The sequence below is a fragment of the Syngnathoides biaculeatus genome, chromosome 11 (assembly GCF_019802595.1).
Source record: "Syngnathoides biaculeatus isolate LvHL_M chromosome 11, ASM1980259v1, whole genome shotgun sequence".
NCBI lineage: Eukaryota > Metazoa > Chordata > Actinopteri > Syngnathiformes > Syngnathidae > Syngnathoides > Syngnathoides biaculeatus.
In genome coordinates, this window is record NC_084650.1 from 22,429,398 (window position 1) to 22,442,652 (window position 13,255).

At 40.6% G+C, this 13,255-nt stretch overlaps 1 protein-coding gene across 1 annotated transcript; it reads left to right on the top strand.

Annotated features, from left to right (window-relative positions):
- Nucleotides 1-668: 668 nt before the first annotated feature.
- Nucleotides 669-11,457, top strand: faf2 (Fas associated factor family member 2). Its single transcript, XM_061834380.1, has 11 exons — nt 669-828; nt 1,563-1,631; nt 4,164-4,298; nt 4,576-4,652; nt 4,733-4,871; nt 6,007-6,092; nt 6,275-6,366; nt 8,055-8,232; nt 8,667-8,838; nt 8,929-9,072; nt 10,425-11,457. The coding sequence occupies exons 1-11, from the start codon at nt 766-768 to the stop codon at nt 10,605-10,607; spliced, it is 1,338 nt and encodes a 445-aa protein (XP_061690364.1). The 5' UTR covers nt 669-765; the 3' UTR covers nt 10,608-11,457.
- The last annotated feature ends 1,798 nt before the right edge of the window (nt 11,458-13,255 follow it).

The window sequence follows — 13,255 nt, forward strand, 5'->3', positions numbered from 1 at the left end:
CAGTTCTGAGATTCTGTGTTTGAATCCCAGCTCGGTCCTTTCTGTGTGCAGTTAGCATTCTTTTCCATGTACAGCATTGATTGTTTATCAACGTGCGCTGTGATTGACTGGCGACCATTCCAGTGTACAGACCGCACGTGTCCCCCAAGGTCATCTGGGAAAGGTTCCAGCTCACCTGTGATCCAGATGGGGTCCAATGCAAAATTAACGTGCATATTGCAATACAAGTATCACAATTTTAAATATTGCCTGTAAAATGTTGGTACTTAGCCTAGATGATTAATTGTATCTTAATTTCTTTCAGCCACGTGTAATACTGCAAATGGTTAAAAAAAAAAAAGATTATAAAAGCCCTATGAATGGATGGACGCCAGACGTTATATCGCGGTTGCCTCTTGGCTAACAAGTTGAGATTTGTAATAGTCATTAGTTATTCTGAAAATTCCTAATCAATCAAACGACCAATCACGACTAATCAGATATAAAGTCAAAGTCAATAGGTGTAGCCCATTTTCAATTCCTTAGCTCCAGCACTCCCGTGGCCCTTGTGAGGGTAAGCGGTTTGGAAAATAAAATGGTATTTCCGAGCCTAAAACATAATGAAAATAAATATAAAATAAAATCTGTCCACGTTTGTTTGTGTTGGTTTGGTTTTGGGGAGCATCGCGTCTTCCAGGCCGCTAGGTGTCACCAGCGTGATCGCCGAGGTCCTCGGATCCCCCCCTTTGACGTTGCCGAGCTTTGCTAGGCGATTGGCGAGCTAAGATGGCGGCGCCAGAGGACCCTGAATTATCGCAGGCGCAGACCGAAAAACTCCTCCAATTTCAGGTAAACTGGGTCTAATGCACGACCCGACACCAGTTCGTCTTGACGGGGTGGCTTTGCCGGCCTCGAACTGGCACCTTTTGGCCGAAGTGTCAGTGTTTGAAGCTTTTTTTACACAGTCAACTTCAATTGTGGTTAACTTCAGAGCTAACGTTAGAACCAAGGCTAGCATTAGCTTGCATCTCTTCAAGTTAGCCGACTTTAAAGTTAATTGAAATGATTGGAATCTCAGACGACCCGTTGTGTCTTTTTCAGAGCCACCGACGCAAGATGCCGGTTTCCTAATCATTATTTGGTATTTGCCTTCAGAAGATTTTGGCGCTGTTGTCATTATATAGCTGAGTCCTTGTTTCAAAGAGTTCAGTTTGATCGCTCTCTGTTGTCATGAACGAGCTCCCACTAAAGTTTTTACTCATGATGTCATTTTTTGCAAAAGTGTTCCATACTGAAAGCAGCCCAACGCAATCCTTTAATCCAGTTGAACTATACTGGTGTTTCCTTGATGGACATTTAGAGCTAATGCCTTGGTTAATGAGGGGCGTCTCTACGTCTCCCTGATACACGTGAGGCAAATTTTGCTGTTAACCTTTATTGTGCAAACGCACTTGTTTACTCAGGTAACTTTGATTCCTTAAAACTTGACATCACCTGTAGCATTAACTCGTAATAGCTGCTTCGACCAAGGCTTAAATCTCAACGAATCAATTTAATTTATACATGTATTCTGTTTTTGACAGGACCTTACTGGCTTGGAATCAATCGACCAATGTCGACGCACGTTAGAGCAGCATAACTGGAACATTGAGGTAACCTACTAGTTTTCATATGCTGACCCACCACACTACCACAATTATGTGTGTTCCACAAAGATTCATCTTTTACAAATATTGTCATTGTTCAATGTTGTTAATTGAAATGATCGTGGCTGTCCTTTGTCATGGCGGAGAGGTTGGAGAAATGGATTGTGCTACACTGAGAATTGTTTCCTAAGATTACCCAAAAGTCTCCAGGGGTCTCCAACAATACAGATAATGGATGACTCATATTCTGTAAAACAGTGATGAAAGTTCTCCGGATTTTTAAATTTTCATGAAAATTGCTCTGGAAAATTGAGGAAAAATTGCCTAAAATTAATCCCGATATAAATTGACAAGATTGAACGAGCATGCATTTGAGTTAATTGTTTTGCTTTCAGGAGTGTAGCCATGTTGAGGCACAAACACTAGTAACAGTAATGCCCCTCCCTTCGCATTCTCTCAAGATGTCGCGTATTTTGTGTGGTCTTGACATTAATTTACGTGTTTATTTCATAAACGTTAACTAAACAAGCCTGCTCCAAAACAACCGGTATTCACCCGGAAACAGGAAATGCAAGTTAACCGTACTGAGCATGTACGAAAGCGCATGTTCAGAACTGCTTCACATAATGTGAGTGCATTTACATCGAAAGTTATCAACATCACGAGCCATGTCAAAGGAAATTCAGTTACAGCATGGGTGCTCATTGCGTCGATTGGGAGGCAGTGTGACTGCGTGCCCAAAAAAAAAAAAAAATAAATAAAAAAAAACAGACTATCATCCACCTCGTCGTTGGTTCAGGTGTGGCTAACATGTCGAGCGCATGCACATAAAAATGCGTTCCAGCAAGCCGGCCTCCTATTTACGGCAGTCCCGTGGTGTGTGCACCCCCCCCCCCCCCAACAATACGTCATGATTGCCGACAGGAATGTTTGTTCCAATGTATCGCGAGCTTGTTGCCATGAATGGTGACCATGTTGAACTAAACTTTCAGCATTTACAAACGATAGCGTGTATAGACCGTTTTCATGTTTATTCCTTGACAGGCCAGTGCGTTTAACTTTTCTTCAGATAAAGTTTGTCAGATCAAGAATTTTTATTGATGAATATTTTTAAATACCGTTGTATATCATGTTCTACTAATATCAGTTGAAATTGAATCGAATTTCCGTGCCTAAAATACAATGACAAAAGTTAAAGAAATGAAATCTGTACACGTTTCTTTTTGTTGGTTTGGTTTTGGGGAGCAACACGTGTACTTACACACACAGCCAAGCTTGACCTCAGCAATAATGAACAGCACATTTTATATTTTTTTGTGTCCTGGATTCCCTGGAATGATGGTCCTGTCGTTGGGTTCATAACTTTGAAATGATCTCATCACCAGTGAAGGTTTTATTTAATGCTTCGTCAGGATGTGTGTCAAAGTGATGCTTCTGATAATGTGCTGACCTTATTCATTAGGTTGATTAAAAGAAAACTCGTTTTTCAGGTGTTAGGGGTACGTTGCCTTCTCTTCATACAGGTAGTTTCCTGTGGCAAAGTCCCAGAAGAAATTGCTGTTGACTATGGTGAAATGCCTTTGGGCGTGTCATATTTTTTACTAACTGCCAGACTCATGCCACACAGATCGGATACATACAGTACAGACTTATCACTCATTTTAGTGAAACCCGTCTTCTAAATTTTACCATGACTATGGCGGCATGGATGCACATCTATCTCATGGATTTGAGGTCCGGGCTCAAATCTGGCAAATCTGGTGTGGAGTTTGCATGGTCTCCCTGTGCCTGCGTAGGTTTTCTTTTTATACTCGTTTCCTCCCACATCTCATTAACTTGCATGGTAGAGTAATTGCAAAACTCTAAATTCCCCCCTTGGCGTGAATAGGAGTGTGAATGATTGTTTATATGTGCCCCATGATTGCCTGGCAACCAGTTCAGGCTGTACCACTCCCCCACAGTCAACTGGGATAGGCTCCAGCACCCCCGCCACCCTCGTGAGGATAAGCGGGATGGAAAATGGACGTTGTGACTATGTCCTGCTGCCGCCATTAGTGTCAAGATGGATGGCTAACATCCTGCAACCTGGTCAGGAGAGTCAAAAAGCAGTTTAGCTTGCCAGCCCTCTCCAATGGTAGACAGGAAGTGTCACAGTGTTGTTTGATTGACAGCCTGCTGGCAAATATGGAAATCTCGGGAGTGGGTGGGGGATAAATGTGGTTTTGCATGGATGGGAAGTAAGATTGGTTTTACCAAGTGATGAGCCAAATGTGTGGTATTGTAATTTTGAATCCTTGGGGAGCTAATGTAAATGGCCTGAGAAACTACTCATAGCTTGCGAGCGACTTGTTGGAGGCACCTGGTTTTTACTTTATCACATGGCTTGGCAAAGTTCTGTGTGTGTGTGTGCGCACGCGCACGTGTGTACATTCTTACGTACCAGTTGAGTGTCTCGTCAATGTAGTCCCATAATGTGTTGTTCGCAGTTTCTGCTGGTCCCATCGGTTGTCCTGGTTCATTTGAATGTTTGCCTTTCAGGCTGCAGTACAAGACAGACTCAATGAGCAGGAAGGAGTGCCCAGTGTGTTCAACCCTCCACCGCCTAGACCATTACAGGTCAACACATCAGACCACAGAGTATATAGTTATATTGTCTCCAGGCCACAGCCCAGGGTAGGTCTCATGTAGTTCATTGGAAAATTCATATTTGAGTTGTATACATAGAGGTGGGTCTCGGGAGTGCCTGACCACCCATCAAGTGTGAAATCAAACATTAGAGGAAATCTTTTGTTGGCTGCTTATTTCCAAAAATATGCTCTTGAATGAGCAATTCTGAATTTTATTCAATAGTAGCCAGACTGATGCATTTGTGTCTGATAAGATTAAACATTTTACTGTTCTGTATTTTGGTGCTTGTCCATCTATTGTTTTAATTTGCTTTGTATTTCAGGGCTTGCTAGGATGGAGTTATTATTTGATAATGCTACCTTTCAGATTTACTTATTACACACTTCTGGACATATTCAGGTAAGATGAATAACATTGACCTACACCAAGTGCTTGTGGAAAGAGGAAGTTCACAGACGTGTACAATATTTGTCTTCCAGGTTTGCCCTGCGGTTCGTGAGGCCGGACCCACGTGGTCGTGTTACAGACCCTGTTGGGGATGTTGTTTCCTTTATTCATAATTTTGAAGAGAAGTATGGTCGCTCACATCCTGTTTTTTACCAGGGAACATACAGTCAGGTGAGTAAAAATGTGGATCAGTTTTTAAAGTAAATGTGCTTTGCTTTGATTAGACACAAGATAAGTCTACTTTTATAGAGGACTAGAGAAATTAGAGAGTATTGTTAAGCGGCAGAAATTTGAAGACAATGGCACCACTACACAATATATTCCGAAACCACCGCATCCCGTCCTTGATGATCACGTTGCTTTATCTTGTGAAACGCTGTTGGAGATGTGGAATGTGTTTCCATAGCGATGACATCTGCATTGAGCAATGCTAATGTATTGTCAGGTTATAAAAGAACAAAATAGCTAGCTAGTCAGGTCAATATCTGGGCTAAAATCCTGTTGCCAGTCATAATTCCTCTTTATACTCCGGCGCTCACATGGCTGACAGCCGCTGCATCGCATCACGTGACCGATGGATAAGGCAGTGTGGCAAAAATTGTCGCTCCTGAATGCTGCAGAGATCAGAGCTTGTGATTGGTTCATTTTTGTCACATTTTTTTCACATTGGTTTCACGTACCACCTACACTGGCGCCTTCATGATTGATTTTGCAGAATCATTAACCGTATTGTCTGTTCATCCATGTCGATTTGTTCTAGCAGACATTGTACAACAGTCACCATTGTTTTTGTGTCACAGAAATGAAAGTAGAAACGGCTCCCTTATATGGCTAAAAAAAAAAAAAATTCACGGAAACGCCACCTTGTGGTTTCCTAACCAATACTAGCCCTAGCTACATCCCCGATTTGGAAGAGAAGTACAGTACATTTTCAAAACTGAGTACATGAGTAATACTTGAGTATAAAAAGAAGCCTACATGGGAAGTTGATCTATGTTCACAAAAATCCTCCATTATAGCACAACTACTTTATGGAGTAGTAGTTCAGGAGTTCAGAACGTTCATTGAAAACTTCTTCCACACCAGTGAATATGTAAAAAAAATAGCCATCTAATATTTACTGTCAGGTTGTGTAGGTTTGCTGTCATGTCTGATTAGTTCTATTTGGCACCAGCATAATTTGAGGCAATAAAAAAAACTTTATTTATATCTACACTTCATAATTTGTTCATCAAAATCTGTCTGAGATTCCGCTTGTTTAGTGTTCCAATCCTATTTGACTAAGTTCTCGCACACATTTTGACAGGCATTAAATGATGCCAAACGGGAGCTCCGCTACCTTTTAGTCTACCTTCATGGAGACGATCATCAAGACACTGATGAGTTTTGCCGGTATGTCTTTTGATTTTTACCCCATTTTCTGTGAGGCTTCCTTTTAGAGAACAAATGTGTTGAGTTTTGTGTATGTCATGTGCTTGTAAGCTTTCTGATGTTTCCAGATTTTTTAAGAATGTATTTATATTTCAAGAAAAGAAGAGATTAATCTTGTGCTGCACATTTATCGCTCTCTGTAGCTCCACGTTATGTACAGAAGAGGTGGTAACATTCATCAACACCCGAATGCTGTTCTGGGCATGCTCAACAAGCAAGCCTGAGGGCTACAGAGGTAAGCAGACTGGTTCCTATTTGACTCGGCATTCAGGGCAGTAATACTGGTGTTATTTATTTATTTTTTAAAGTTGGACACAAGTCAAGTTTACATGTGTGAAAATGTCTTTGCTGTTTCCCTTATATTTTTTTTACTCTTATTTAAAAAAAAACATACTGGTAAAAATTACTGAGACACGGCAGCAACACGCTAGCACAGCGCTAGAAAAAAAAACAAAACATACCGTTAAAAGTGACTTCCTCTGCACATATATTCCACCGGTCTCACAACGATTACCTTTTCCGCTCGAATGCCCCCTTGCGGCCGTTAGAAAAAATGCACAAATTAGCTGGATCACCCCATAAGCCACAGGATTGAAAGCATGTGAAAAAAGTCACGGTTTATAGGCTGGAAATTATGGTAATTTTGAATTGGACGTCATTGTTCAAGTGGACTTAAAGGGAATATAGTTTGCCAAACCAACTTTCTGTAGTACTTGGGGTGTAAAATTGTCTCTGGTGCCTCTGGAAACATGAAATATGAATTATAACACACAGCCTCCAAGGACAGTTGAAAACTACTTATAAGAACCTCCCATGATGATGATTACCATGTCATGATGTGCATCTCGTGAGAGGGCGGAGCTAGTGCTCGCAGGGGAAAGAAACTGCAGCATGACAAAAGTCACGCTTTCCCATTGAAGGCAGCTCAAGCTTTGCGTCTGACAAAAAAATATTTTTAAAACACTGCCCGGATGAAGGAGAAAGAAGACGTGTCCGATACCAGTGATAAGTTGCTGATTATGACCAGATGATGAAGTTATTGTAGTCAGTGAAATGTACACACAGCGGTCCATGGGGGGGTTAAGGGAAGCATTGCCCCCTCAATGTCTTAGATCAATCCATACAGTGAATGGTTTGATAATTTCAACACACCTGGCTCCATGACTGGAGTGTTTCCAGAATCTCATTAACTTGGAAAAAAAAAGTAGGAGAAAGTGGAAAAGTGAATCATGGACCTATTTGGCGTTGTCAAATGAAGACACTCCCAGATGAGAAACTCTCCTCTTTCTTAACGGCTCGATTGCATCCACAAACTGACACAAAGCAAAAATTTGGATCCAAAAATAGCAGACAATCAGGTTCTCCTCCTCTGTTTGGCACGAAGCAGACATGTCACTTCCTTATAAACGCATTTTGGCACTTTTCAACAGCTGTCCTCGTCATGTGACCCATTGGTAAAATGATACACACACTGAGAAGGTGTTTCGCTTAATGAGTTCAATGCATGCGTCAGTGCACCAGTGGTGCTGGACCCATCACAAAAAAAAAAAAACATTGAAATTGAAAAAAACGAGAATTATTGTTCTTAAACTGTTAAACTAGCTCGCGTATTTCACAAAATGATGAACCTCGTCCCATCTTTGCTAGTGAACAACAGCCTTTCAGGGATACACCTTTTATATCCAATCATGACACTTACCTGTTTCCTGTTAACCTTTTCTTCTGTGGAATGTTCCCAACAGTTGAGGTCATTCCTCAAATCAACATTTTGTCTTTTGTTGGCCCTGTCCCAGCGTTTTTGGGGATTACCTGCAGGCATCAAACTCCACATGAGAGAATGTTTTCAAATGATGAGCTGAATGATAAAAGACACAACAGGTATGAGCAGCAATGATGATAAACGCTCTTGTCCATCCTAATTAGTGTCCCAAGCGTTGCGGGAGAACACTTATCCATTCCTGGCCATGATCATGCTGAAGGACCGCAAGATGACAGTCGTCGGCCGTCTGGAGGGTCTCATCCAGCCCGAGGACTTTGTCAATCAGCTCACCTTCATCATGGAGGCCAACCAAACATATCTGATGTCTGAGCGCCTTGAACGGTACTGAGAATAGTTCAATTCTAATGCTGTGTTCAGAACAGCTGCAAATTGAACCATTCGCAATAACGTGATTACGTATGAAGTCGATGCAGTTTGGGTGAATAAGCGAAAATGGCCAGACGACTTACTTTTGACACAAGAAGCAAAAATTCACTTCTTTGTCCATTCTGCTGGGTAAGGAAATTTGAACATCAAACCATAAATCGCAGCGTTATAGTCAGTGTTCACAGAAGATGGCTAAGCCGTGCTAAACTAGCGCTAAGCTATCGCCAAATGTAGTTATGGAACATCCCTACACCAAAAGGCTTTCAACTCTTGTAGTAGTGGAAGAAAAAACCCTGACATAAATGCTTAAACTTGAGCGTTTGACAAGGGTTAGAAATCTGACCCACAAAATAGCAGTTATGTGCTCTAATTGAAAATTTTGTTTTCAGGGAGGAGAGAAGTCAGACCCAAGTGCTAAGACAACAGCAGGACGAAGCGTACCAGGCATCTCTTCGTGCCGATCAGGAGAAGGACCGAAAGAAGAGGGAGGAGGAGGAGCAGCGGCGGCTGGAGGAGGAGAAGGTTCGGCAGTGCGTTCTAGCCGAGGAGAGGAGGCGACGAGTGAGTCTTGCCTTGCCGTGCATCGCGACATAGCCCGCCTATACTAACAAGTCGGGTCACATTGCACTTGTTTTTATTTTGTGACGCCAGACATTAGAAGAGGAGAAGGAGAGGAAGTCGGAATGTCTCCCGCCAGAGCCGCTTGCAGATGATCCAGAAAGTGTCAAAATAGTGTTCAAGCTGCCCAATGACACGCGGGTGGAAAGACGATTCCTCTTTGGGCAGTCTCTAACAGTGAGTCCGCACTCCGGGTTGTGTATTTTATCGACGTGCTTGCATTTTATACTTTGTTGGTGATCAGTGTAGTTTGAATAATCCACTCGCCATCTAAGGAAAATATTTATTCCATAGAATCCGCTTCGTGTATAGTGGAAAAAAATAATTATAAACCCTACACAGTAAAATGTGACTCTTCACAGCTGGGAAAAGGTCCATTAATAAGGGAGTTCAGTTTTCATAGCCAATATCTTTTGATGCTGTCTTGGTACACAGCATACATGCTCAGTAAAACTTTATTCCATGACCAGTGGGGCAGTACTTTAACTTTTAACCCAAAATATATACAAAATAGCAAGCAAGAAATGTGTACATTAGGACGCCTAAGATGTATAGGGTGTTCCAGAAAAATTGATCCACACTTTCAATAATTTGTAAATTATTTTACATGTAAAAAAAACCCCAACATTACAATTTATAAATGTATAAATTTTTTGGGACACCCTGTACATTTATTTTAAAAGGTCAGGAACAATTTTCTCCTCTCAGCTGGATCTTGACAAACAGGAAAGAAACGAAAACAAAAAAGCTCCCATCCTTTAATATTTATATACATTTTAAATCTTCCAGCAAACAGCTACATCTTAAACTCTTTAAAATACATTCATAGCTTTGTTTCTAATTACATGATACGTTAAAAGGTGATTGCTGAAAAAATTATTTAGTACGGAATGGTTGCGATACAACGAAAACTTAAGAATTTTGATTTTTGACTCGTTTGTTCATTTGTTTGGAAATTGAGATTCGCGTTTCAGAGTGAAATGAATGGAAATGCAATCATCTTCTCCGGGCCAAATATTTTTTTTTGTTGTTGTCAGTGAGTGGTTGAAAATATATTGTACTAAAGAAGTAAATTAAAACACAGTATTAAATTGAAAAAAATGCTAAATAAGTAGACTTTACACGGATTTAATCGGTCAAATCGGTATCAAATGATTTTTTTATTTTATGCTGATCGGTCAATCGGCTTTGTCAGAAATTCGCTGATCCGATCAGTGACATCATTGGTCAGCTCTGGAAAGACAATTAACACCGCGTCACCATCGCGTGCAGTACATGTGAATACAAAGGCAATTTTTTTTTTAGGCCTTCTCTTTTGATGTAGAACTGTAACTGTCTGGCGGTCAATAGTTACTTAAAAAACACATAACATGCTCTTAAGGGACTTTAGACGTGCTCTTTACAGGGACTTTTATATGATTGTAATTTTAGATTCCCTGAAACAGCGATAACTCCTTCTATGGCATTTAAAATGTATAATTGCAAATGTCTTGACACAGAGGCGTTCACGCTCATGTTTTTCCTCGCAGGTAATCTATGACTTCCTGTTCTCATTAAAAGAAAGTCCAGAGAAATTTCAGATCGTCACCAACTTCCCTCGCCGAGTGCTGCCCTGCCTTCCGACTGAGGAGCAGCCCAACCCTCCCACGCTGAAAGAGGCCGGACTCAGCCGTTCCGAGGTCCTTTTTGTTCAGGATCTCACGGACGATTAAAAACAACAACAGCAAAAAAAAGACCTCATGCCACTCCTGTGTGGGAACACCTCTAACGCCCATCCGTACCCAACCAACCACCCTTTGTCCTTTTTTTGGGGAGGTTAAATGGCCACTATGGGATCATTCAGTATAAATCTGGACTAATGTTAAGTTCCCCGTTAAGCAGCCAATGTTCACCTGTGTTTGCAGGGTTCCCAATAGCCTGGAAAGTCTTGAATTTTATTAAATAAATTTTTCTTGAAGTTCTTTCTCGAACCTTTTTTTTTTTTTTTCATGCAGGGGTCTCGTCTCACGGGTGTCAGCAGCCTGTTCATTTTGTTTCTATACCCTCAAAGTAGTCATCAGAGGCTGGTTTTTAACTCCTCTAAAATAAAAGTATTGAACGCCCAACAAGTAGCTGAACCTTTTTCCTAAACCAGACACAGGACCACGATGACCTGGGAGTATCTATTGATCGATTTGGACTCAAGGATATTGGCCACGGCTTCTTATTGCCTTTTACTTTCCATGTTTTCCCCGAATGCCTCATGAGATCAAACCAAATTTAGACTTGAAGGAAATATGGGAACCCTGTTTTAAATGAGTGACATGTACATAAATGTTCATAAACATGGAGTCCCCCCCACCCCTTCCCGACTCATCTGCGTCATCTAATGACCAGATGCATGTTGACTATGCAGACTGAAGTCCGTCGCGTTTAACAAGAAAGAGGCCACACGTTTTTTCTTCTACGTGGTACGCTTTTAAGTCTGCTGTCACTCATTGTTTTGCTTGTGACATCCAAATAAGCTCTTGTAAAGATGTAATTTCCCCAACAACTATAAATTAAAAGGAAAAATGAAATTTGGCTGTATTGAATATTTGTGATTGCGCCACAGCTTTAAATGACACGAGCCTCATATTGGTATACATAATACATTTATTAGTGAACAACCCTCACCAATCAGCCACAACAATTGAAAAGAAAAAAAAACATGATTGCACTACTTGGTAAAGCATAACTAGCAACTTTCATTTAAAAAAAGTACAAATCTTAGAAAGTTCAAACAGTATACAGATGCAGATAATACACAAACTAGTTCATGTTAAATGCTACAAACAATGAGTCAATGGAATGAGAAATGAAAAGAACCATTTCCTCTATGTAACGTGTATATATATATATATATATTAGTTTCCTTCCTCCCACCCCTCCGCAATACAAACATGGAACAATGAGGTAACTGTAAATGTGCAAGTACCAAAGCAAAATATATCTGCCTAACACAAGACGCGCCCCTGGCTCTGTAAGGTGGGTGGGCTGAGGACCCCTTTAACAAGCAGGGAAGGTAAGAACAGTAAACCGCGATCCCAGCACAGCAAAAAAAAAAAAAAAAAATCATTGGTAAACGATAAATGGCATCTATAAAGCAATCGATCACAAATCCAAACAAGTTTTAGCTGCTTATTGGAACATTTTTTGTTGTTGTTACACCAGACAAGCTGTTAAGATTATTGAAATCAAGTGAAAGACTACAAGACTCTATTCTGTGTCGTCTTCATCAAGAGCTGCTTCAACGGGAGTTTTTTCTCTCTTTTTTTTTTAAAGTGGGGTAGCTGTATTGTCAATTCACATAATCATAACTGTAATCCCAAAAATAAGCGCTAATAACGGAGTATATGTGAACAATACATTTTAAGATATTGATACACTGAGGGCAAGTGCCTGAGAGGCTGGTACAGTACTACACTTGAGTATGTATGACAACACTTTTTAAACCCTTAAAAACTATAATTATAATGATTTCCACTGGGGTATTAGTATAACATGCTTCAAGAATACATGAGATCCATGACAAACTATTGCATTCACGCAAGTGAGTTTTCATAGCTAAAAGCAGAACATCTAGCACCTTGTCACTATGGCTTCTTGATAAAACTACAGTAGTCTCAGAGCAGGTTGTTTTCAGTCATTAGGGCAACAACAGTAACACAACACGTAAGAATTGATGGACCAAGACCGTTTTTCCCCCCCCCCCTCCCAGCAAAATGAAGATAGCGCAATAAAATCTTGTAGTCATTCAGTTCTATTAGAAATATGTGCAGTACAATGCATGGCAGTTATCAGCTGAGCGTTAAGATCCAAAACCTCCAGAAGCCAACTAGAACTGGATGACAAGCATGCATATTGTGCACCGTTATATACTGCAGGTCCGCCCCTGCCCATCCTCCACGCGCTTGCTCATCTTCTTTTTTCTTTTCTTTTCTTTTTTATTTTGAAACATGCAAACACCTTCTGGAGTGATTAGGTAGGAGTGTGCGCACATTGAGAAATTGGACCACAGCAAAAAGTCAAAAACTGGTTTGTAAATGACTTGGTGTACGTTGCCTCTTTTTAGTTTTTTTTTTCTTCTTTTTAAAACATGCCTTGTCTTTAAAACGTGTACTATTTCAGATATATTATAATTGCTTACATTAAATCCTTTGTGGGCAGAAGAAAATGACATAAATTCAGTTATATCCTTTCCGTTTGACACAGATGCTTCTTGTCCTGTATCCTCAATAACAGAGTGGCCCTGAGTTTTTTTTTTTTCCTCAAACATACAATATAGCCTGCGAATAGATATGTATGTACACATAGATTAATTCTCAAAGCTGTGGGTAGA

What these genes read in the sequence shown, in the direction of transcription:
- faf2 (XM_061834380.1), top strand. Translation starts at nt 766, where the DNA reads ATGGCGGCGCCAGAGGACCCTGAATTATCGCAGGCGCAGACCGAAAAA. An exon ending in GACACTGATGAGTTTTGCCG is followed by an intron (nt 6,093 to 6,274) that starts GTATGTCTTTTG and finishes CGCTCTCTGTAG; the next exon opens with CTCCACGTTATGTACAGAAG. An exon ending in ATGTCTGAGCGCCTTGAACG is followed by an intron (nt 8,233 to 8,666) that starts GTACTGAGAATA and finishes TTTTGTTTTCAG; the next exon opens with GGAGGAGAGAAGTCAGACCC.